Below are 25888 nucleotides of genomic sequence, written 5' to 3' on the forward strand. Positions count from 1 at the left end.
TTTTTTTATTAATTTTAATTTATTTCATTATTTTATTGATTTAATTTGCCTGAAAATTATTATTTTGTACTTTTGTCTGTTTGAATGGTTGTGTTAAAAAAATAAATCAGACGTTACTCAACAGTTACTCAGTACTTGAGTAGTTTTTTCACCAAGTACTTTTTTACTTTTACTCAGTAATTATTTTTTTACTTCTACTTGAGTCATATTATTCTGAAGTAACAGTACTTTTACTTGAGTACAATTTTTGGCTCCTCTACCAGCTCTGATCATTTGACAGAAACACCGTCAAGGCAGTTTCAACTCTGAATTCAGAACTAGGCCACTTTCCTCATCAACTATTCACAGGTACAGACTGCTCACGACGGTTGACACCGATTCTTTCAACTGAGCTTTTGTCTGCATTTTTTTAGGTTTGTTTGTTTGTTTTTGCTCAGGAACAAGCGAAAATCGGCTTGTCAACTAAATTACAACAGCGCGTTGCTCAAAGGCACATCGCTCCGTTTGAAAGCCCTTGACTTGCTGAAACGTGGCTCTTTTTTGTTGTCGTTGTTTTTGTTGTTAACATTTGAGAAGCATGAAACAAATCTTAGATTAAGGCTTTCAAGGTTCATTTTACAATTTCTCCACATTAGCGAAGCGTGCCACGAACTGGAGATTATAATAAATCAGCACGGCGACCTGTGAAGGCTCGTGATCCCCGATGTGCAGGAGCTGAGACAAATCAATGAAACGTCAATATACAATTACAAAAAAATGGGTAGAACTTTCTGCAAAGCAGCATGGAGCCGCGCTCGTGACCTGAATATCTAATAACGTCAGAATCTGGAGGAGGGGGGGGTTCAACATGATATGGGCCTTTTTAGAGATGACAGACTGGTAAACACGGCTTGTGCGCTGCACACCCCGCTGGAGTCTGACAGCCAGCCACGCCGGATGGATGGATGCAGGAGCGGCGGCGGCTGACAGCGGGCCTTCAGGGCCGCGCCGGCGTGCATGCGTGTGTGTTATTCCTGGATCTCTGCGAGGGTTCTTCCGTGTCCAGGCGGACGCGGACACGTGTAAAGTGTTGTACCTCCCCACAGGGAGCCCAGGTCCATGTCCATGTGTGTGTGTGTGTGTGTGAGTTAACGCAGCAGAACTCCGAGTTCCTCTGAGTCACGGTCGGCGTGACACTGACGACAGCTGAGAGAGAGGAGGGAGGGAGAGGGAGCCCAGGCTGGGCTGATGGGGAGCGTTTTCACTACATTTCTTTAGAAGTTAGCAAACTTAAAGGGGACCTATTATGAAAAACACGTTATTTTCTTGCTTTAACATATATAAAGTGGTCTCCCCTCAGCCTGCCAACTCAGAGAAGGAGGAAAGCAACCAAATTCTGCAGTGTCTGTACAGCCGGCGGATGAGCCGTCCAGTCTGATGTGGATCTACGAGCCGTTCAGATTTGGTGCATTTTCGTTACGTAACCAAAATGCAAACCACACCCACAACTATAAAACCGACGCTCTCTGTCCATCTCCCTCCAGCAGCTGCCACTTTATTGAGGTTTTTGTAGTGAAATGAGGAGGAATCATAGAGATAACTTCTCATTTCAACTAACTGGATCAGCCGTTCCTCATCCATGACTGTTTCCTACAGCGCTTTCAACCGGCTTTCAACGCGAGCGGCAGGAAGAAAATAGAAGCAGGGTGTCCGACAAATGTTCAGCTCAAAACGGCGTGTGGCACCACGCTGCGGCGCCGTGTCGTTCTGCGTCGCATTCCAGATACAGAATACGCTCTAATTTGAGTTTACAACATATTTATTTTTCCGCATTTCTTCCCATTTTTTTTCTTTTTCGACGACACATGGGGTTTTCTTTTCCACGTGTATGTAGGAAAGTGTATCCAAAGATGGATCTTCTTCTTCTTCAGCCCCAGAGCAGATCCCCGCGTTTCTCTATGGAACTTTGTTTTTAATAACGTGAACCTAGAGCTCTGCATTACAGTAATCCCTGGTTTTCCGCGGGGGTTACGTTCCAAAAAGAACCCGTGATAAGTGAAATCCGCGAAGCAGTAACCTTTTATTGGTTTACAATTATTATACAAGGCTTCAAATTGCAGAGATCAGCACCACCCCACCATGACCCGATTCATTAGATTTGAACGGGAGAAAATGAAAAATGATTATGAAAAAAAATACAATAAGTACAGCAGGACAAATTGTGACTGGCGTGTATTTCCCTGCTCTTCTGATGCTGCTGCATCCTGACTCGCTCTGTAGCGTCTTTTTCTTCTAAAGCCGCGGTGCAGGTGTGTTTTTTCCAGAGAAGAAAATAGTTATGGGTCGTTGTTGTTGCTCTTTTTTCTTCTGGGCAAAAAGATTCTTATAAACAGACATGCCACCATGGATTATATCTGAGACTGTAATGAACGATTCATCAAAGGTCCTGTTCTTGAGCTGCTGCTGAAGCTCATTGGTCGTTCTCAGCACTGTTGCTAAGCAACCAACGTTATTGACACAGGAAGTGAAGAAGCGGGGAGACTATTTAGCCAATCAGAATGCAGAACACGATGCACAATGTAAATCCATGAAGCAGCGAGACGTGAAAGGTGAACCGCGTTATAGCGGGGGATTACTGTATTTGCATTTACAATAGGAAAATAATAGTTGGATTGACTGCACTTGAAATAGTATTATGTGTGAGGATACGTTACGTAAGGATCTGTGTGGGGGGGCATTCAGTCAGGGCAGCATGGAGTTTTTTGACCTCTCACTCTGTCTAGCTCTCTTTTTTATTTTCTTATCTTGGATTATGTTTGTACCGTTGTTTATTTGTGAAGTAAACAATTGAACTTAATCAAGAGGATCCAGTGGAGGTTTTCCAGAGCGTCAAGCTTGAGGCTTCATTAATCAGGAAGCTACGAGGGCCGTCTCATTTACTGCTGATACCAGGCTGCTGGTCCCCACTGCTTCCACACAGGGCTGGGCCATATATCGAGATTTTAATATATATCCATTAGGGCTGTCAGCGTTAACGCGTTAATCGCGATTAGATTAATGCAATCCATAATGCGTTATTTTTTTTTAATCGCATTTTAATCGCAAACCTTTTTGTCCCTTCTACTCACCCGTAGTCGACTCTTCTGTAATGATCCAGAAGAGGGCGGTAATGCACCGGAAAAAACTGGATGCCAACCGCCAATAAACCTCAAGAAGAAGAAGACTCCTCTGTAGCGCCCATGGATGTATTATATAAGGTAGTGCCATGTTTGCTGTTTCCTAAAGTAAACTTCCACCACCACCAACTACAAAGAGACGCCAAACTGAACCACTACCCGTGGATAGAAACAGAAAACGTGTGTTCGCCGAGAAGTGGCTGCATGATGTTACGCGGCGACGCGCACCGTACGTTCGCGCTCCCGCGTATCCTACCCCGTAAGCTCTGCGTTGGTGCAACGCGGAACCATAAATCAGCCAGCGTCCGTCACTGCGTGCAGCAGTTTCTGCACCAGCAAGACGCTGCTCTGATTATGGCTCAAAGTTTATGAAAACCCCAAATAAAAAATAAATTAGAGAATATTTTATGAAATCAATAAACAATTCCATCATCAAAATTATAACAAATAAAGGTTCAACATATCTTGCTTTGAATGTAATAAGACTATATATCTATATTAGTTTCACCTTTTAAGTTGAATTATTGAAATAGATTAACTTTTACACCATATTCTAGTTGAATTATTGAAATAAATTAACTTTTACACCATATTCTAGTTGAATTATTGAAATAAATTAACTTTTAAACCATATTCTAGTTGAATTATTGAAATAAATTAACTGTTACACCATATTCTAGTTGAATTATTGAAATAAATTAACTTTGTAAAGGACCATATTGAGCCATTCATCTTTATAAGTGAATAAATATCGTTTTCCTATAACTTATTCCTGCATCCCTCTTTTATCGATCCGGCGAGACGGGTCACCGCGTTTTTGGAGCCCCAAGTCACATATCCAGGGGCTCCTCTGAGCACCAGACCAAAATAATTATGTGCAGCACTTTGTTTAATTTGAAAAACTGTATTTGAAGTAGACAGTGTTTTAAGTTGGTCTACATGGCACTTTTTTGAAAGAAAATACAAAAGGTCAAAAAGGAAATTCTTTCTTTGTGTTCATTTGATTCCCAATTAAGACACAATGGTAAGAAATGATTTACATTATGGGCTTAAAACTGCCTTGAAATGCGAAATAACAGAATTTTAAACATGCAATTCAAAATGCGATTAATCGCGATTAACTTTTGAAATTCTGCGATTAATTGCGATTAAAAAAATTAATCGTTTGACAGCCCTAATATCCATATATTTTCAAACGTGATATGGTACGAGACAATATCGTTTATATCAATAGAGCTTATTTTGTGACAAATTGACTGAACATCAACGCTGACCCCTCGCGCTGGCAAAAAAGTACCTTTGTGTGCTGAAACCTGACAGTGTTGACAGGTTAGTTTTCCTGGCACAAAATCTGTAAAATGTACAGTAGTTGACTTATTGTAATTATTTGAGATTTGCTCAAAGAGATGAAATATCTGTTTACATGTCTTATTTGAGATTTGCACAAATGTTTTGTTATTTGCACAACTGTCAACGTCAGTGGAAACGTCTGCCTGTTACTGTCTACATTGTATTCATTGCACAGTGTATTTTAATTTAATTGTTATGCAGGAAAGGGATATTTGTTTTATTTTATTCAAGAAGCATTTTTATTCTATATATGCAGGCAGTTTATTTTTATTTCATTTGTTTTATACAATTTCTATATTGTGCAGACCTCTGTTAATAAAAGGTGCCTGTGTGACATTTGTCACGTGGCTTTGTATTAAAACTGAAAAAATGAAGCTAACAGAGATGCTATGCTATAATGCTTTGGGGGAAACCCCAATTATAGCACAGAAAAAATATTGATATATATCGAGTATCGCCATTCAGCTAGAAAATATCGAGATATGACTTTTGGTCCATATCGCCCAGCCCTAGTTCCACACTGAAGTCAGCTATTCAGGGAGTCATCTGAACACCATTATCTGGCTGAAGTTCAGGGGACTCCTTTTTTCTTTTCCTTTTCCAGCTGGTGATGATGGATGTATTTTTTTTAGGTTGATTATGTTGAAAGAAAGGCGGCGATCGTTCAGCTCCATCAGCGTGACTTCGTCCGCTGACTCCTTTCCGTCACTCTGATTGGTCCTAGCGCTAAGCAAAGGCAGGTTTTTTGTTGCCGCCCTTTGGCTCCTGTGGATCGTTCTCAGACCGCTGAGGCATCTGTGGCGATGTGGGTCCGATCTGTCCCGCCAGGTAAGATCCTGAAAACTAATTACAAAGTAAAATCATTGATTCCAGCAGATGGATGGTTGCTGCTTCCTGGGGAACTGTCCATCTGCTGCAGGTTGTGTTTGTTTCACCGTCACAACGCCGGTGTGTGAGTCGTGCAGAACGACGACTCCACACACCTGTAATCTTTCAGCATCTTCATCAACCGCTGCTGAGAGGCTGATTGATCCATCTATTAACAATTGTCAGTGCAGGATTATTCATTTTCTTCAAGCAGCAAGAAAAAGGGGATATCGATTATGGTCTGCTGAAATATTTAGATTGATAATACAGTATTTTATAATATCATTAATCAGCGACGCAGACCTGAATGATCTCATTTAGTTATAATGTATTCAGGTTTTTCTGTGAGCTTGCTTTATTCCTCGATGCCTGATGTCACACACTTGATATATTCCTTTATGAGATGTCTGCAACCCCAAGGGTCCAAACAATGAAAGGAATTAATAAAACTTTTAAAAAATTCTAAAAAAGTAAATAAAATTGCCAACTGCTTGCAGAGAGAAAAACATATTAATTAGAAAGCTGTTCAAGAAAACATTAGGGGTCTTTTTAATTTACATTTATCATAAACACTTTAAATGAAAAACTATTTCTGTAAATATATTAAAAAATATTAGGCATAGAGAAGTTATATTTGGGTAAAACAAGTCAGTAATGTACCAAAATTATACACAACAAATGAAAAAATAAGAAATAATATTGATGAATCAGGCTGTGTTTAAGTTTTATCATGTGAATAGTTCAGTGTGTAGAAGTATAGCACAGTGGAGCTGCAATTACTGTCATTACTAATAACTTGAATTCCTGCTCTTTGAAATGAGACAAATACTGTTTCCCACCACTTTAGATTAAATATCTAAAGCCCAATTATTGGGAATTAATGGGATAAAACTGATAATTGGCTATATTAGTCTTTATCCTACAACATTGACCTTAAATTTAGTTTTAACAAAACACATACTTCTCTATGCCTAATCTTTTTAATATATTTACAGAAATTGTTTTTCATTTAAAGTGTTTATGATACATTTAAATTAAAAAGACCCCTAATGTTTTGTTTAACAGCTTTCTAATTACTTTCACTGTGATCTTAGTTCAAACGGATAGATGGATGGATGGATGGATGGATGGATGGATGATAGATGGATGATAGATGGATGATAGATGGATGGATGGATGGATGGATGGATGGATGGATGGATGGATGGATGGATGGAGGGATGGATGGATGGATGGATGGATGATAGATGGATGGATGGATGGATGATAGATGGATGGAGGGATGGTTGGAGGGATGGATGGATGATAGACGGATGGATGGATGGATGGATGATAGATGGATGATAGATGGATGGAGGGATGGATGGATGATAGATGGATGGATGGATGGATGGATGGATGGATGGATGATAGATGGATGGATGGAGGGATGGTATATGGGACTTAAAAGGAAAGACTTCCTGGTCCAAACTGGTCCACATCCCAGCTCTCCTCCAGCCCAGACAACGATACCAAAACATTGTGTTAACTAAAACATTGCTATTAACTCGTTCAGCAGAGTTCTAGTTCAATCACTGGGTTCACTTCCTCACAGCGACGCAGCCCTGCAGGACAAACTCCAGCTGTAGTGAAGGTAAACGACGTGTACCGCCCAGGAACTGGGCTGTAAGTGACTCCCATGAACCCGTGAATGCAGCCTGACACCTCCTCCCTCATCCCGCCCTTGTTCGCTAATTCGTTAAGGTTGTGTGGTCCGAACCAAAGACTCTGATCGTTAATCTGTTCGGTGCATAAACCAGGACTCTAATACACTTGCGCGTGTGCGTGTTTTCCACCTGGAGCTTGTGCGGTTGAGCGGCTGTCAGCATCAGTCAGTCATGTCAGGCAGAGACACCTCGCCTCCTGACTGCAGGCGCTGCGCTGCACATTTAATCTGCACCACTCAGGGAGCGCCTGGGGGTGTTTCACGGAGTAAAGCGTTCCAATAACCCCAAGGTATTGTGGCTGGATGTCTGTGTTCATCACAGCTTTGATCCAAACAGAGAGTAATCTCCTCTGTCACAGGTGCTGCCGCCCCGCCGGCCCCACCGTCCCCCCTGTTCCCCCCGGACGGCCCGCCCCCCGCCGCCCTGGTCCGTGTACTTCGCGGCCATCCGTTTTTTGTTTTGAAATGACAAAATAAAATTAGAGAAATAATCCAAAATAATCCGTTTCCCATCTTTTGTTTTGATAATAAAAACGGAAAACGGAAAACGTATCGTTATCCATTATCTGTTATCCGTTATCCGATTTCATTGATGTGTTTGAAAATCGAAATTGGGAATTAAAACAGCGAGTGTAAAACTCTTTCCTTTTCTTTTCCAAGGATACTGAAAACAAGGATTGGACAAATGGGGGGATTGCACAATAAATGAAAAAAGTTGTATCTGGTTCTTTTGTTCATCAGATTGAAAATTAACAGTTTTAGATTTTTTTAATGTTGAAACAGAAAATAAATCCAATATGAAACCTGGGAGTGAAACATGAGTTTAATCTGTAATCTGTCTTCACTCCGTCATGAAACTGCAGTGATGTTGTGACAGTCCGTTCAGCTGCAGCGTCCAATCAATAACATGTACTGAACTCTAACATACTGCCCCCCCCGTTGGAAACGAATAGGAAATAGAGAAAAGAGTTTTCCACTCGCTGTTTTAATTCCCAATTTCGATTTTCAAACACATCAATGAAATTGGATAACGGATAATGGATAACGATCCGTTTTCCGTTTTTTATTATCAAAACAAAAGATGGGAAACAGATTATTTTGGATCATTTCTCTATTTTTATTTTGTCATTTCAAAACAAAAAACGGATGGCCGCGAAGTACACAGACCCGTCCACCCCCCCCCGCCCCCCCCGGCCGGCCCGCCCCACCTACCCGGAGGAAGGAGTCCAGCGCGCCGTTCTCCATGAACTCGGTGATGATGAGGACGGGGCAGCTGCGCGTCAGCACGCCCTCCAGCCGGATGACATTGGGGTGGTCGAACTGGCCCATGATGGAGGCCTCGCCCAGGAAGTCGCGGCGCTGCCGCTCCGTGTAGCCCGCCTTCAGCGTCTTGATGGCCACCACCATCTCCCTGCGGCCCGGCTGCTTGAGGCGGCCGCGGCACACCTCGCCAAACTCCCCTGGAGCGAGACAACAAGGTGGCAGGGAGGGGGGTGTGGGTGTGGGAGTGGGGGAATGAGGAGAGGAAAGAGGAGGAGGGGTGGAAGGAAGGGAGGGGTGAGGGGGTGCGGGGAGAGGGAGCATTACTGGTCAGATTCGGGAGTGAAGGAGCTGATCTGAGAGAGTTGAGGGCTCTGACTGTGGGACGGATCTAGAGAAGAATGACGGGGGGGTCAGAGGTCAAACATGTTGGGGAGGGGGGGGGTGTCTGGTATCGACTTCATGTGCAGCCTGGGGGTGGAGCAAGGACAGAGGGGGCGGGCGAGGAACTTGGGGGTTCTGCACTCGGTGCCTGAGTCCAGATGTGTTTACGAGGGAGAGAGAGAGAGAGAAGACGGGAAGAGCGGACAGTTGAGCGAGCAGGTCGAGTCAGAACAACATGCTGCTGAAGAGAGAGAGAACTGAGGGGGGGAGGACCCTCACATACCCCTCCCGGAGCGTGACACCACCCCCCCGGTCACATACACCACCCATAAACCCCAGCGGAGCTCCGTCCCCCTGCCCTTTACCTGCACCGATGACTTCTTCTATCTTCACGCAGGAGATGTCTATCTCCTTGGCGAACTCGTGGATGGCGTCGTTGGGGTCCTCGTAGGTGAAAGGGTCGATGTACACTTTGACACCTGGAGAAACTGAGACAGCCGGTGGAAAACACGTCACAAAAACATGATCAACCCAAAACCGATCGTCACTTTAGTCCGTGAACATCCCAAATTAGAGGGGGGCAATCCTGGTCCTCAAGGGCCGGAGTCCTGCATGTTTTACAGTTTTCTCTACTTTAAAAGGCGCTTTTCCACTAGTACCTACTCAGCCCAACTCGTCTCCACTCGGTTTGGTTCTTTTCCACTAGGGGTCTAACGTGCCGAGTAGATACTTTTTCTGTAACTATTCTGCCGAGGTTCTAAGCGGCTGAGTCGGCTGTATCTGACATCATCACACTACAGGCCACCGATTGGTCGGGGGGTTGGAGTCAGACGTCTGAGTCAGGAGGAGGAAATCAGAGAAAGAGACTCTGACAGATTCTTGTTCATTTTATTCAACAGGCAATGGCAGCAAAAGTCTGTTTGATGATCCAACTCTGAGGGTCAGATGTTCATAAACCTGGTGCTGAGGAGAGAATTAAAAAGGGATCTAGACGGATGATAAGGAACGACCAGATCTACCAGGAGCTCTGTCACTTCATAGCTGCTCACGGCTCCAGCTGACTTTTCAGCAGCGCAGAGACAAACTAAAAAAATTAAAAAGCGTCTACGCTTGAAGTTTCTCTCACTCTCATTTTTTAACTTGATATGGAACACAAGCCACAGACCCAGCAGCACATCTATCATACGGATTCAGAAAGCAACATTCGACAGCACTTGCCCTCACAGAGTCCTTAGAACTGATTAAAGATGCGCTTGACCACAAATTATATATAGTAGGCATCTTTATTGACCTCAAAAAAGCTTTTGACACTATAAATCACGATATTTTGATTGAAAAATTATATGATTACGGTATCAGAGATACAGCTTTAAGATGGATCAAAAGCTATCTATCTGGTAGAGTCCAATATGTCCAGATGGGAACAAATACGTCTACATGCCTGGATGTCGTCTGTGGGGTCCCACAGGGGTCAGTCTTAGGCCCTAAGCTATTTACTCTATATATCAATGACATAATCAAAACATCTGATGTATTAAAACTTATTTTATTTGCTGATGATACAAATATTTTCTGCTCAGGAAACGACTTGAATATACTGGAAAAAGCGATTAACAGAGAAATGACAAAACTAAATACATGGTTTAATATAAATAAATTATCACTAAATCTGGCAAAGACCAAATTCATGTTATTTGGGAGAAATAATGTAAAGAAAAGCATAAACTTGCAAGTTAATGGATACAATATAGAAAGAGTGAGGGAACATAAGGTTCTGGGTATATTAGTGGATGACCTCTTGACATGGCGACCACATGTAAAAATAATTCAAAATAAGATGGCAAGGAGTGTGTCTATTCTGTGGAAATTGCAGAAATCTCTCAATTTAAACTCGCTTAAGACCATATATTCGGCACTAATAGTCCCACATATGAGGTACTGTGTAGAAAATTGGGGTTTCACTTACAAGGGCATTACAGAACCAATATTTAAATTGCAAAAAAAAGCGCTTCGCATCATTCATTCTGTCCCAGCCAGGGCACATACGAACGAACTGTTCATAAAGACGAAATATCTAAAACTGAGAGAGATACTTCATTTTCAGATGCTACAAACAATTTACAAAGCAACACAGGCGGCATTACCAGTAAATGTTCAGAAATTGTTCACTCTTAGTCAAGGTCCTCACAGCATGCGCAGCTTGCTGCAGTTTCAACAGAAAAAGATAAGGACAACGATGGGAAGCCATAGTTTGTCAGTAGCTGGTGTGAAAATGTGGAATAGCCTAAACAATGAATTAAAGTTGGCAAGAAATGTAACTGTTTTCAAACATGGGTTAAAGAAACTGTTATTGAAGGATTATCAAACCTAGGTACAGGAAGGCAATGTCTGGCTATGTGTACAAAACAATGGCAATGTGGGAAATTCAGCACTGGAACACCTGGCATGGAAACAAAACATGGAAACAAAACAAAGTCACTATAAAATGTGTGTGTGTGACATTGAGCTCTATGTATGGTCGGAGGTGTCCAAAGCTCGGGAGGAGATGAAGTCAGTACGAGCGGAGGGGGCAAAGGCGGCTAGAGAGCCAGAGGACGGCGACTAATCAAAATCTGCATTGACACACGCACCTCCATTGCAAAGTGGATTGCATGCAAAAAGAGGCTTGGACATAAAAATAACTGAACAGTGGACACAGTAGTAAATCACAGGAACGGTGATCAGGATGAGTGGACTGGACACGTGTACAAACATACATGCTATCTGGACTGTGAAAGATGAAATTAGACTAATTGCTATGTGGTAAACTATGTATCTTACTGAATTCTGTTGTTGATGTGATCATAAATCTTACATAGAACGGGGCGGGACTTTGATAAGCGTCAGCTTCTCCCGTACCCTTTTCGTCATGTGCTGAGTATGCAATGTATAATGTTCTGGAGATGAAATGTGTCTATATAAACATGCCGAAATAAACGAAATAATAAAAAAAAAAAAATCATCTCCTCCAGGTTCTACATCTTTAGTGTTGTTGTCTTCTCCGTTTAGATCACACAATCAAATACGTCACAGCAGCTTCACTCCAACCTCTTACTTCTGCTCCAGGTGCTGAATTGTTATGGAAAAGAAACCAGGCCGAGTTGAGTCGAGCCGAGTAGGTACTAGTGGAAAAGTGCCATAACAGACCCGATTCTAATGAATCATCGTCATCAGCTTCACTGCATGATACAAGACACTTATATCATGCAGTGAAGCAGGGAAACATCTAAACATGCAGGACCCCGGCCCTGGAGGGCCAGGATTGCCCAGCCCTGCCCTAAACCATGTCCTTGTTCTGGACGTTTATGAACCACCTACATTACACTTTTCCAACCACATCTTCATTTCTTTATTCAAAGCAGCAGGTCAGACATGTAACTTTTGACCCCCCTCCCCCCTTTTTGTGTGTCCCACTCCTGCGGCACAGCAGCACAACAGGATGTGAGGTCACATGGCCATGAACATGGAGGATATTTATACTCTGATGTGGGTCTTTGACTCAGCACGCTGCCCTGCAGCCCCCCCCCTCAGCGGTGCATCTTCACACTCAGCTGACATCAGATCAGCAACACATAATTACAACCCAGCGTGTCTGTAGACGCTGGCTCCATTATTGATATCTGCTGCTGATCATATGTCCATTGTTTTGGGGTTTTTTGCACATATACAGCAACAATAAATGATTACATTACACCTAACAGAGACACATGAACTCTGTTAGGTGTTATTTATTGAGCCTTTAACTGCCAGGACAGATTAGGAAACATAAACCAGTCACAGTGGAGACTGATGATCATCTTTACTGACCACAAAAGCTGGACAAGCTGGATAGTTTTTATAGTTTAGTACTGGTATAGGTATAAAAAACTAAATATAAGGTGTTTACTAGGGAGGAAGGAAGGAAGGAAGGAAGGAAGGAAGGAAGGAAGGAAGGAAGGAAGGAAGGAAGGAAGGAAGGAAGGAAGAAAGGAGCCTGAAAGAAAGAAAGAAAGAAAGAAAGAACGAACGAGAGAAAGAAAGAAAGAAAGAAAGAAAGAAAGAAAGAAAGAACGAACGAACGAGAGAAAGAAAGAGAGAAAGAAAGAAAGAAATGAGCCTGAAAGAAAGAAAGAAAGAAAGAACGAGAGAAAGAAAGAAAGAAAGAAAGAAAGAAAGAAAGAAAGAAAGAAAGAACGAACGAGAGAAAGAAAGAAAGAGAGAAAGAAAGAACGAACGAACGAGAGAAAGAAAGAGAGAAAGAAAGAAAGAAAGAAATGAGCCTGAAAGAAAGAAAGAAAGAAAGAAAGAAAGAAAGAACGAGAGAAAGAAAGAACGAGAGAAAGAACGAGAGAAAGAAAGAAAGAACGAGAGAAAGAAAGAAAGAACGAGAGAAAGAACGAGAGAAAGAGAGAAAGAAAGAAAGAAAGAAAGAAAGAACGAGAGAAAGAAAGAGAGAAAGAAAGAAAGAAAGAAAGAACGAGAGAAAGAAAGAAAGAAAGAAAGAACGAGAGAAAGAAAGAAAGAAAGAACGAGAGAAAGAAAGAGAGAAAGAAAGAAAGAAAGAACGAGAGAAAGAAAGATAGAAAGAAAGAGAGAAAGAAAGAAAGAAAGAAAGAAAGAAAGAAAGAACGAGAGAAAGAAAGAGAGAAAGAAAGAAAGAAAGAAAGAAAGAAAGAAAGAAAGAAAGAAAGAAAGAAAGATAGATAGAAAGATAGATAGAAAGATAGATAGAAAGATAGAAAGATGATGAGATAGATTTATAGTTACAAAGGTGGAGTTGAATTGGTATTTTTTTATCATCATTTTTATCGTTATCAGGATAAATGCCAGAAATTATCGTGATACATTTTTTAGTCCATACCGCCCATCCCTAGTGTTTACGTGCTGACCTTTTGTCCAGGGAGCATACCAGGGCGTCTGAAGTGAAAACCAGTGAAAACCCCAATATTACACCCTCTTGCCTCGTTGCTTTGGGAAACCTTTGTCTAAGAATATGTCCTTCACTGAGCCATTACGGTTGGCCAGAGACTGTGACATCACAGACCCAGATGAGGGTGGAGTCGACTGTCTGACTCCACCCACTAAAACCATCTCCAGGTCTGAACGACTCCAACGACACGGCCCGTCAAAGCTCATCATAGATGCCCCATTTAGTTTAAATTTAAATTAGCTGTTAAAAAAGGCTCAGACTTCACATTCCTTAAAGGTGAAGACCACAGAAAAGAAGTTACTGCAACAACATAAGAACATACCAGCTCAGAGTGTGGATCGCTGCCTCTGCTGCTATATTGGATTATTTTTCTGCTGCACATGAATCTACTTTATCCTTTTTGAACTCACTTCGGTCAGTGCGGTCTGACTTCCTCTGAGCCGGGGAGAAGTTTGCCTGGGCCTAAGCAGGTGATTGGATAATTGACCAAAATCAGTGGATTAACTGTACCGGCATGACCGCGAGAGCAGGGAGGAGGCAGATCTCCGGCCGAACACACAAACTCACTGTACTGCTGCAGCTTCTCCGTGTACTCCAGCTCTGACCCGCTGCGCTGCTTCCTGTAAACAAGCAGCACATGAACAAAGTCACATTCATGTAATCAATGCCGGCCCTTCCCAGGTACAGCAAATCAACCTAATGACTATCTCCGGCATCAGATGGAAACGCAGGGGCCTGGAAGAGCGGCTCTGTTCCGAGCTAAAGTACTTAAAGAGAAGAGAAGTACACATGCTTTGAAATCATCTCAAAATTTAATGAGCTCCTTTTTTTTTTTTTTTAAGTCTAATTAGCGCAGTGAAACATGTAGCTTTGGTCGGACGGTGATAAGAATCGGACACTTACTTGAGGCAGACGATGGCGATAACCACCAGGGCAACGATGACCACCAGACCCGCCGACGCCGAGCCGATGATGAGAGGAAGCTGGTCCTGCACCGACTTCTGGGGGTCACCTGGGCCGCGCGGTACACGGACACAAATGAATAAATAACGGCGGGGAGATTAAAGGGCGGATGGTGCTGCATGTGTAATGGCCACTAATTAAGGTGGCCATAAAAACTATTAGGCCTGAACTGTCATTAGGAGGAGTACGGCAGCAGCTCATCAAGAGCAAAGCTGCAGAGTCAGGTCTGTCCGTACTTACTGTGCAGGCCGTGGACCGTTTCAGCTGACAAGATCCATGATTTTATCTTTTTTTCTTAACAAGCTGCCACAATTTCTTCATGTGATGTTGGTGACTTTGGCCCAAATATCAGAACTAGGGCTGGGGATCAATTTAAATGTCAAGAATCGATTCCGATTCTTAAGATTCAGAATCGATTATCAAGATTTGATCCGATATTGATTTGGGTTAGTGTTATTAAAACTGTTTTTTGAGCTGTTGCATTAATTATATGACTAGTATATTAATACTAGTATTATATTGAGATTCAACAGCAAGTATTGCAGCTAATGATGCTGTAAGGACCAATCAGCTCCCAGAATGCTGATATAACTGCTTCCACATTCAGTTTTAATTTTTTCCGTTTTTTGTGTTTTTCATTTTTGATCATTTGGTTTTTAGCATTTTATGCAAATGTAACCCCAATAAAGTATATAAAGTAATGAAGTATAGACAATGTATGCAACTATAACTGAAAACTTTAATGTTTTCATACTTTTAAACATATTTAAAGGCAAAAACATGGCACTAGTTATTCTCGTGTCCAACAAAACATTCCTTTATTGGGCAAAAACAAAACAATACCAAGAGTTATTGTATTGTTAACGCTGCAGCTGCTCTTCGACGCCATGTTCATTGTTTGATAGTTTCACACCACGTGCATGTGTGAATTAAATGACGTGAATACTGGGATTAAAGTTCACCGGGCAAAAATGTCAGTCCGTACTCACTGTGCAGGCTGGTGCTGAAGTCGATGGGGTTGCTGTAGCGGCCGTATCCGGCCACGGTGCGCGCCCGGACCTGCACCACGTAGGGCGTGTCCGCCCTCAGGCCCTCCACCCGGGCAGAGCTGTGCTGCGACGTCACCGTGTGGGACATGGGCTGGCCCTGCAACAACACACGCAGCTTATCACGGCAGGTTCTATGCTACTGATGCTAGGGCTGGGGATCCATGCAAATGTCAAGAATGATTCCATTCCGATTCTTAAGGTTCAGAATCGATTATCAAGATTCGATTCGATTCAATTCCGATATTGATTTGGGTTAGTGTTATTAAAACAGTTTTTTGAGCTGTTGCATGAATTATATGACTGTAGTTATGCAACATATTAATACTAGTATTATATTGAGATTCAACAGCAAGTATTGCAGCTAATGATGCTGTAAGGACCAATCAGCTCCCAGAATGCTGATAGAACTGCTTTCAGAAACATCGTGGGGCAGAATTATCAAACAGATCCAGGGAGGAAACAGAGGACGAATGAGATTGGTTTAATTTTTGGTTTAACACATTACGTTTCTATTGTTTCCATTTTCTGTTTTTAATTTTTGAGAATTTGGTTTTTAGCATTTTATGCAAATTTAACCCCAAGAAAGTATATAAAGCAATGATAACTGAAAACTTTAATGTTTTCATACTTTTAAACAGATTTAAAGGCAAAAAGACTAAGAAATAAACAACTCAAATATTCCTCTCAATATTTATTTAATTTAAAGTATTTAAAGTGCAAAAAAAGAAAGACATTGCAACAGCTCAACAGCGCATGTGTGAATTAAATGATGTGACTACTGAGATTAAAGTTCACCGGGCAAAAATGTAATAATGAAAAAAAAGAAATCGATCTTTAGACATACGAATCGATTTTTAGGAATTAATATGAGAATCGATTTAGAATCAGATAATCGATTTTTTCAACACAGGCCTAGATGCGATGCGTCATTACAGCCCACGCTGGTTGCAGCAGTGTCCTATTATCACTTACTAACGACCAACTAGTCACTAACTTACATGCAGTAGGAATCCATCTCTTTAGTCTTCAGTTACATATAAAAATAAGAAACAACAGCTGCCCCTCCAAACGGAGAGGCTGCTCCTGATCGTTGGACGACACGACCGGCTCTTTTCAAAGAGAATCTGTGGCCTCGCTTCTGCAGCCTCCTTTAATATTGCATGAAATTACCCCGTGATACTTCAGGAGCCGGCGAGATCAGCTCTTCTGGCTCTGCCGAGGCGGTTCTTTCTAGTCACTACCATTATACCAGAATTGTCGCTTGAGGTTTTATTTTTTTGTTTACGGTAGCCTGTTAAGCATATCAGGGGAGCGTTTGCGGGTCAGTTCCCAGCTGAAGGCCACTGGTGAGGGGGGATATAAACCTACAGGTTTTGCTGATTAATGTTATGTTGATAAATGCAAACAAAAGCTAATGGCTAGTAAATGTTAACGAAGCAGCTAGAAATGAAAGGTAACTGCTAGTGAATGTCGGTAAACCATAGGGGTGTAACGATACACTAATCTCACGATACGGTACGATACACGATATTGAGGTCACGATAACGATACGATATTATAGCAGTATTTTTTTAACAACCTTGAATGAGGAACATATGACTGGAAAAAATGGTCTTTTATTTGAAAGACAAAAGATACAAAACAATGCTGTGCGTTTGCCCTATTGTTACAGTTTGTAATGCTTTATAACTGTTTAAGTTTTAAAGAGAAAGCCAGGCCAACCATTTTCCACAAACTGAACTAAAAGTAAATGTCAGGTTTGCATTATGCATCTTCAGTTTCATACAAGTACAAATATTTAGCCACAAACTGAATAGTTTCTCTCATGTATGATTTGACTTTTTTCTTTTCCAGAAATTTAACAACTAAAATTAAATAAATAAATAAAAGTAAATAAATACATACAATTTTACATCATAAAAAAGATTGATTCATGCTCACCTTATAAGTGTAAGAGGAGATTTATTTTTGTTAAGGTTATTTTGGTAACTCAGGGTTCATTATTTTATAAATATATTCTTTATATTCTGGTGTAAATCAGGGACTATAATGACACTAGTCAGTTTATCTGTAGTGATTAGTCTGTTTTAGATTGGGCGGAGTGATACGCCACAGTACGGCACTAGGTGCTGTGTTGATGTTCTAAAATCCTACACTGTTGAGCGGACATTAAAGTACACTGGAACTCACGCAGAAGTTGTCCCCGTTTTTATCCTACTCACGACCCCAAAAAGGTTTAATTTAATAAGGTAAGGCTTAACTCTACACCAGCCTTACATAAGTAAAAGTTCAGAGCTCAAAACAGGACCGCAAAACGGGACTAGTTTCTTCTGAGCGGAGTAAGATTTTGCTCCGCGGGTCGAGGCGCGGTCGTTTCTAATCAACACAATAGATTAATATTAATAACCCAATATCGCGATACACTTTGTCACCTCCACGACACGTATTGTGACGTTTTTGTATCGCAAAATTTCGTGGCACGATATATTGTTACACCCCTAGTAAACCATAACGTTATTATTCTGCTCTTCTCCTGCATTCTTAGAAAATAAAAAAAGAAATCCAGTTTGACTTAAATCTCCTCCAAGTGAGTCCACAGAGGCCGTTTTAGTGCTGGTTTACAAGAAATCACCTCCCAGTTTGACATTCAGCCTGATCAATATTGAATGAATGAATGATTGTTCAGCAAAAAAAGCTTGGAAATTTTATAGTACAGATGTATTCATATTTCTTTTACACTGGGATAACTGTCTTTTTTTTAATGTGGGTTATTCAGGGAAAAGTGGAACTTGAATTCTGCTTCTGTGCACGTGAAGTCATCCAGCAAAACGGATCAAAAGCATGCAAATGACTCTGAATCGGAGGTTTAAATGATGGGCTAATAAAAATGAAATATTTATTACGTCCTTTGTAGCAGGTTTAGAAAAGCTCGTGCTTCGTTAGAGCCAAATAGAACAAGGAGGACAACAGTTGGCCCGAGTGGAGCCTTAACAAGTCGACGGCCTGAGCATCTCAAAGTTTAAATGGTCATATTGTGCCTGCGGTGCTTTCCAAGGGAGCTGATTCAGTAATTGCATGACCAGTTGGACCAGCCTGTACTCTGCAACAATCAAATCTATATTCATTAAACTGAAACTCTGCGCGAGGAGGGAGCGGTACACGTTCAGAACCACGAAGGCATGCAGCATGAAAGAAATCAGCACTTACTCTCTCCTGGTACTTGATCTCGTAGTCGAGGATGACCCCGTTGGGGTTCTCGGGAGGCAGCCAGGACAGGCTGAGCGCGTCGGAGGTGGAGCGCATCAGATGAACAGTGGGCACAGCTGAAGGTGCTGCAGGTGGACATCAGAAACACACTTCATTATCATACACGTACCGGGGTTTAGCGGACCGTTGCAGCTGACAAGATCCACCATTTTCTCTTTTTTTCTTAACAAGCTGCCATCATTTCTTCATGTGATGTTGGACCAAATATCAGAACTAGGGTTGGGGATCAATTCAAATGTCGAGAATCGATTCGATTTCGAATTTTAAGATTCAGAATCGATTATCACGATTTGATCCGATATTGATTTGGTTTAATGTTATTAAAACTGTTTTTTGAGCTGTTGCATGAATTATATGACTAGTACTAGTTAATACTAGTATTATATTAGGATTAAACAGCAAGTATTGCAGCTAATGATGCTGTAAGGACCAATCAGCTCCCAGAATGCTGATATAACTGCTTTCAGAAACATCGTGTGGCAGAATTATCAAACAGATCCAGGGCAGCAAACAGAGGCCGTATGAAATCGGTTTTATTTTTTCCCACATTCAGTTTAAATTTTTTCCATCTTCTGTGTTTTTCGGTTTTTAATCTTTGATCATTTGGTTTTTTGCATTTTATGCTAACGTAACCCCAAGAAAATATATAAAGTAATGAAATATAGACAATTTATGCAATTATAACTGAAAACTCATACTTTTAAACATATTTAAAGGCAAAAACATGGCACTAGTTATTCTCGTGTCCAACAAAACATTCCTTTTTTGGGCAAAAACTAAAAAATACCAAGAGTTATTGTATTGTTAACGCTGCAGCTACTCTTCGACGCCATGTTCATTGTTTGATAGAAAAATGTAATGCTGAAGAAAAAAAAAAGACATACAAATTGATCTTTAGGAATTCATATGAGAATCAATTTAGAATCGGAAAAAAAATCGATTTTTTTCAACCCAGGCCTAATCAGAACGACTGATCCCTGTCCAGCCGCGAGTCTACGGCAGAGAGAAGAAGACTCTGCCCTGAATAGTCCAAGAAAAGCAGTAAATGATTCACCTGCACTCGCTCTGCGATGCATTGATCCGTGAGGCCTGAAAGGGACTCTGCCGATCATAAACTGCAGTGCGGGGGATTATGTGGGAGCTAACTGCAGCCTGACAGGTGCTCGGCAGAGTGCTTGATGAGGAAACTGCACGTGTGAAGCAGCGATGCTGAAATGATGTGGGCCTGTGAGAAGGAGCCGTCTGCTGACGACGGGGGATTTTTCCTCCTTTCGTGTGTCTTTTTCTCAGCGTTGGTCCCTCTGATTCTCCAGTCGTGACCGCTCTCTGCGTTAGAGCCTCTTTGGATACTAAAACCTCATTTAGCAACTCAATGACATTGAGTGGAAGTAGGAGCCACTAACGGGCCGTCTCACCGTAATGGTGATTGGTATTGATCGGAGCTGCACGCTGGGGCGGACGGTTACTAACCGGCCTGGTTGGTGGTGATGTTGACCGTGGAGTAGCTGGGGGTGCTGGGGTTTTTCCCCGAGACCCCGTTGACGGCCTGCACCTCGAAGCTGTAGCGGGTGTGCGCCTGCAGGTTCCTCACCACCACCTTCCGCTGCTGCAGCCCCACCCGCCGCGGCGCGATGTCCACGTTCTCGTTGCAGCGCGTGCACGGGCTGCTGTCGCGCAGGCACTTCTTACACACCACGCTGTAGGCCAGGTCGCTCCGGCCGCCCGAGTCCTCCGGCTCGTCCCACTCCAGGGACAGGGAGGTCTCGTTCACGCTGGATATGACGTTGCGTGGCGCTGAGGGGATCGCTGCAGGAACACAGGGAGGGGTTACAGAGGTCAGCAGGAGGAAGCTCCTCCATAACGGGGAAAGACAGACTCTAAACAATCTTATCAGACATTTTTTTTTTTTTTTTTACAAATCTTTTTTTTTTTTTAGTTTACATAGTCAGTAAACTACGGAAGAGTATTAGGGCCATGCAGGAGAAAATTTGAGAGGGGAAGATTTGTTTTTATTGTGCACTTTGCGAAAAGTCGAAATGCCGAGATTAATGTTGAAATACAATTTCAAGAATAAAGTTAAGATTTCATGAATAAAGTCAAAATATTGCCTTTTCACATTTTCACTTTATTCACGAAATTTTGACTTTTTTCTTGATATTGTACTTCAACATTTTTCTCGACATTTCGACTTTTTTTCTCAAAATTTCGTCTTTTTTTCTCAACATTTCAACTTTTTTCTCGACATTTCAACTTTTTTCTCGACATTTCGACTTTTTTTCTCGACATTTCGACTTTTTTTCTCGACATTTCGACTTTTTTTCTCGACATTTCGACTTTTTTTCTCGACATTTCGACTTTTTTTCTCAACATTTCAACTTTTTTTCTCGACATTTCGACTTTTTTCTCGACATTTCGACTTTTTTCTCGACATTTCGACTTTTTTCTCAAAATTTCGACTTTTCTCTCGACATTTCGACTTTTCTCTCGACATTTCGACTTTTTCTCAATATTTCGACTTTTTTTTCGACATTTCGACTTTTTTCTTGACATTTCGACTTTTTTCCTCGAAGTGCATAAAGAAAAAAATCTTCCTCCTCTAAAATGTTTTTTTTTTTTTTCCTCCTGCCTGGCCCTAATACTCTTCCGTAGTAAACAATTCAAAGTGACCAGGCGTTTCTGTTGGTAGTTGTTGAGTAGTAGGTGCTACAAGGATAGGAACATAAGCTTCTAGGCTTCTAGAAACTCTGTATTATCCGTCAACCCTCCCTACCCACCCACTCTACCCAAGTCGGAAATAAAACATAAACAGACAAGCACAAGAAATAATGAATAGATAGGCAGCTAAATGAAATGAGAAATAAAATAAGAGAAATAAGGACAAAGGTGAAACTGAGGAACTTATATAAAAAACTAAAGAAAAACACAGCAACAGCAAACACACAAACAGACTAATTATTTCCTTTTCAGTTATTTGAATGGTAGTTCTGTTTAAATAATCTATGAAGGGCTGCCAGATTGTGTCAAAGGCTTTGCCGGAGCTTGAAAGTGAGAACCTGATCTTTTGGAGTTTAATAGAAGCTAAGAGCTCCTTGAGCCAGCTGTTGTGAGAAGGAGAGCGTGTTTCCACCTGAACAATAGAAGACGTCTGGCTATAAGGACGTAAAGGCCAGGATCGTGACCCTGGACAGATGGAAACTGTTGATATCTTATTCTACACTGTAGAATCTACAGTAAGGACAAATAAAAATGGTCCAAACATAAACACACACACAGAACCTGGATCAGCTGTCCAGCATGCACGGATCTGCCCTGGAGCCTCGTGGACTCGTATGGGCAGAAATATGTGCCACTAGAAACTGAATCTGAATCATTTATATTTGAATTTTAATTGCTCAACTTGAATAATTGCATTAAAAAACTGAATCTGAATCACATAATTTGAATTTGTATTGTTTAATTTGAATCATTGCATTGAAAAACTGAATCTACATTCCGAAAAACTGAATCTACATTCAGCTCTCACAACTCAAATTCAGTTCTTGAAATTCAATTTCAATTCTACTGTGCCAGACATCCGGGTCTTCTGGAGGAACAGCAATCGAGTGCAGATACAAAGAACTCGGGTATCAGTCACGTGACGTTTTTTGTTGTCAGCGCCATCTGGAGGACCGACCGGGGACATTCCAGCCCCCGGGTCTCGCACTCAGCAGCACGCCGATTTCTCCCAGTGGCCAGCCGCGGTACTGCAACAAAAAATCCCATGTGGCCCAGAAAGCTTTTTTCCCATAGACCGCAATAGTAAAAGAGAAGCCTCTAAAACTGTTCACAGGAACCTCCAGCTGTAATCACCGGCATTTACTAATCTTTGTATTCTATATTTTTAAGTCATGGACTTTATCCATACCTGCCAACATTGGGCTGTGAAAAAAAGGGAGATTTTCTGGGGTATCGGTTGGAATGCTCCACTCACAACATCCCCGCCCTGATAGAAACAAGACGACTTTTAATGAGCTTTAAATCCATAGCTACAATGAAATGTGCTAAAATGTACCTCCCAAAATGATTCTACAGCCTTCTTGGAGCCAAATATGTTTAATATTAATAACAATAAAATACAATATACAATTGTACATACAATAATAACAAAAATGTCCTCTTCTAAACCACACACATACTGAATCACGCACTGAGGTGGTGGTGATGGTGTGTGTGTGTGTGTGTGTGTGTGTGTGTGTGTGTTGTGAGTAAATAATATAATGAAAATAGATAAATAGTTTAAGAATATATAATTTGAAAATAAATAAATAAACAAATAAATAATTATCATATAGAGTGATGTAATATAATAACATATACATATATATATATATTAAATACTTAATACGTAATTAAATTAATTACTTAAAAATATAGAATACAAAGATTAGTAATTGCCGGTGATTACAGCTGGAGGTTCCTGTGAACAGTTTTAGAGGCTTCTCTTTTACTATTGCGGTCTATGGGAAAAAAGCTTTCTGGGCCACATGGGATTTTTTGTTGCAGTACCGCGGCTGGCCACTGGGAGAAATCGGCGTGCTGCTGAGTGCGAGACCCGGGGGCTGGAATGTCCCCGGTCAGTCCTCCAGATGGCGCTGACAACAAAAAACGTCACGTGACTGATACCCGAGTTCTTTGTATCTGCACTCGATTGCTGTTCCTCCAGAAGCCCCGGATGTCTGGCACAGTAGAATTGAAATTGAATTGTGAGAGCTGAATGTAGATTCAGTTTTTCGGAATGTAGATTCAGTTTTTCAATGCAATGATTCAAATTAAACAATACAAATTCAAATTATGTGATTCAGATTCAGTTTTTTAATGCAATGATTCAAATTAAACAATACAAATTCAAATTATGTGATTCAGATTCAGTTTTTTAATGCAATTATTCAAGTTGAGCAATTCAAATTCAAATAGAAATGATTCAAATTCAGTTTCTAGTGGCACATATTTCTGCCCATAGACTCGCCCCAAGCTCCTCCCCAGGGAAAGCAAACCAGGACTTAGACGAAGAAGACAACACTAAAGATGTAGAACCTGGAGGAGATGATAGATGTGCTGCTGGGTCTGTGACTTGTGTTTGATATCAAGTTAAAAAATGAGAGTGAGAGAAGCTTCAAGCGGAGATGCTTTTTCATTTTTGTTAGTTTCGAGCTCCTGGTGGATCTGGTCATTCCTTATCCCCCGTCTAGATCCCTTTTTAATTCTCTCCTCAGCACCAGGTTTATGAACATCTGCACCTCAGAGTTGGATCATGAAACAGACTTCTGCTGCCGTTGCTGGTAGAATAAAATGCATCAGACGTCTGACTCCAACCCCCCGACCAATCGGTGGTCTGTAGTGTGATGATGTCAGATACAGCCGACTCAGCCGCTTAGAACCTCGGCAGAATAGATACAGAAAAGTATCTACTCTGCACGGTAGACCCCTAGTGGAAACTGGAAAGGTGCCAAACCGAGGTGAGGCGAGTCGGGCTGAGTAGGAACTAGTGGAAAAGCGCCATTAGACCCAACCATGGTACCGAACCAAACAAGGCTCAAACCAGCTCAAGATCTAACTCCCAATACCAGGACACACGAGGCCTGGCATGTGGACCTGTAGCTGACTGATTGGTCTGGATGAGCCCTCTCCTGCTGGGTCCAGATCCCACATCCCCACTCCTCCCACAGCCAGACAGACCAGTGCACAAAGTAATAGCTGAAAAACATGAAAAGGTGGCTGATGTGGTGAGTAAAGCTCGTCAAACACGGGACAGAACGCTGCCGCGCCTTCCGTCACCGTGGTAACGTCGTTAATCTGGCCATGATAGAAAATCATGCAAAACTTCTGAAGCGAGTCAAGCTAATCCAAAACGAGCGTGTTGTGGCGTGTTGCGCCGAGCAGTTAGTGAGGAGTGTTTGAAATCAGGACAGTGATGACCACAGACGAAAGCATCCTATTAACGCTCTGCTCTGAGCTGCACCTGACGTACAGTGGAGGGAAAGGGGGAGGAGGGACGGCTCCCGGGCTATCAGCGGCTGATGGGCAACACTGGCCGTCTAAAGGGTTCAGCTCCTCGTCCGGCTCGCTCTGAGCTCGCCTTCGCTCGCTCGCTCTCCTCTAATTAGGCAGACGGAGTTCACAGAGTAGCAGCTCCTCTAATTGGACTCCCTCCTAAAACACACGCTGAGACCAAGCTGCCTCCCATTGACTGGCTGAGCCTCAAACACAAAGCCCCGGCTGCTGACACGAGCTCCGGCGGCCGCCCAGACCGAGCTGTCAGCCCCCGCGTGTGTGTGTGTGTGTGTGTGTGTGTGTGTGTGTGTGTGTGTGTGTGTGTGTGTGTGTGTGTGTGTGTGTGTGTGTGTGTGTGTGTGTGTGTGTGTGTGTGTGTGTAGGTGCTGCTGGTGTCCCTGCTCGTCTGTCTGTGTGCTGTGCTCAGTGTCAGGGTCTGTGGTGTTCCTGCCACCAGGAGCCGGAGGAGACAGTTGTGTGTCGTGTAACATGGCGAGATGCCCCGGGGGCGCGGCGCTGCCGGTCAGAGGAGCAGATCTGCTCCAGATCTGCTCCAGATCTGGAGGGACGCTCCCTGGGCCTGTCCTCGTTGGACAGGACCAACCACCCAGGTCGGGAACAGCAACCTGTCCATCCATCTTCCATTCCCGCTATATCCTTTGCAGGGTCACGGGGGTCTGCTGGAGCCTATCCCAGCTCATGGACAGGTCACCAGTCTAGCAGAGTGCCACATATGGAGCTTTTACACTAGTACCTACTCAGCCCGAAACGGCTCGGCGCGGCTCCACCCGTTTTGTCCCCGTTTGTTTTTCCACAGCCAGGTGAGAAGTGGGCAGGTTGTGGTGAAGCTGCTGTGATGTACTCGATTGCGCAACCACTTTGTTCATGTCGGCGCTGATCAGAAATCAGC

General features: G+C 42.2%; 1 protein-coding gene across 1 annotated transcript in view; it reads right to left on the minus strand.

The window, feature by feature from the left end:
* The window catches only part of ephb3a (eph receptor B3a), a 73594-nt gene that overhangs the window by 15254 nt on the left and 32452 nt on the right, over positions 1-25888 (minus strand). The window contains exons 5-11 of the mRNA XM_061732880.1: positions 20419-20754; positions 18889-19013; positions 15622-15778; positions 14573-14681; positions 14237-14289; positions 9087-9209; positions 8290-8537 (exon numbers count right to left, since the gene is read on the minus strand). Of these exons, the coding sequence (XP_061588864.1) occupies positions 8290-8537; positions 9087-9209; positions 14237-14289; positions 14573-14681; positions 15622-15778; positions 18889-19013; positions 20419-20754 (1151 nt within the window). The remainder of the gene's footprint in view (positions 1-8289; positions 8538-9086; positions 9210-14236; positions 14290-14572; positions 14682-15621; positions 15779-18888; positions 19014-20418; positions 20755-25888) is intronic.

The sequence above is a fragment of the Cololabis saira genome, chromosome 10, assembly GCF_033807715.1.
Source record: "Cololabis saira isolate AMF1-May2022 chromosome 10, fColSai1.1, whole genome shotgun sequence".
In the NCBI taxonomy this organism is placed as follows: Eukaryota; Metazoa; Chordata; class Actinopteri; order Beloniformes; family Belonidae; genus Cololabis; species Cololabis saira.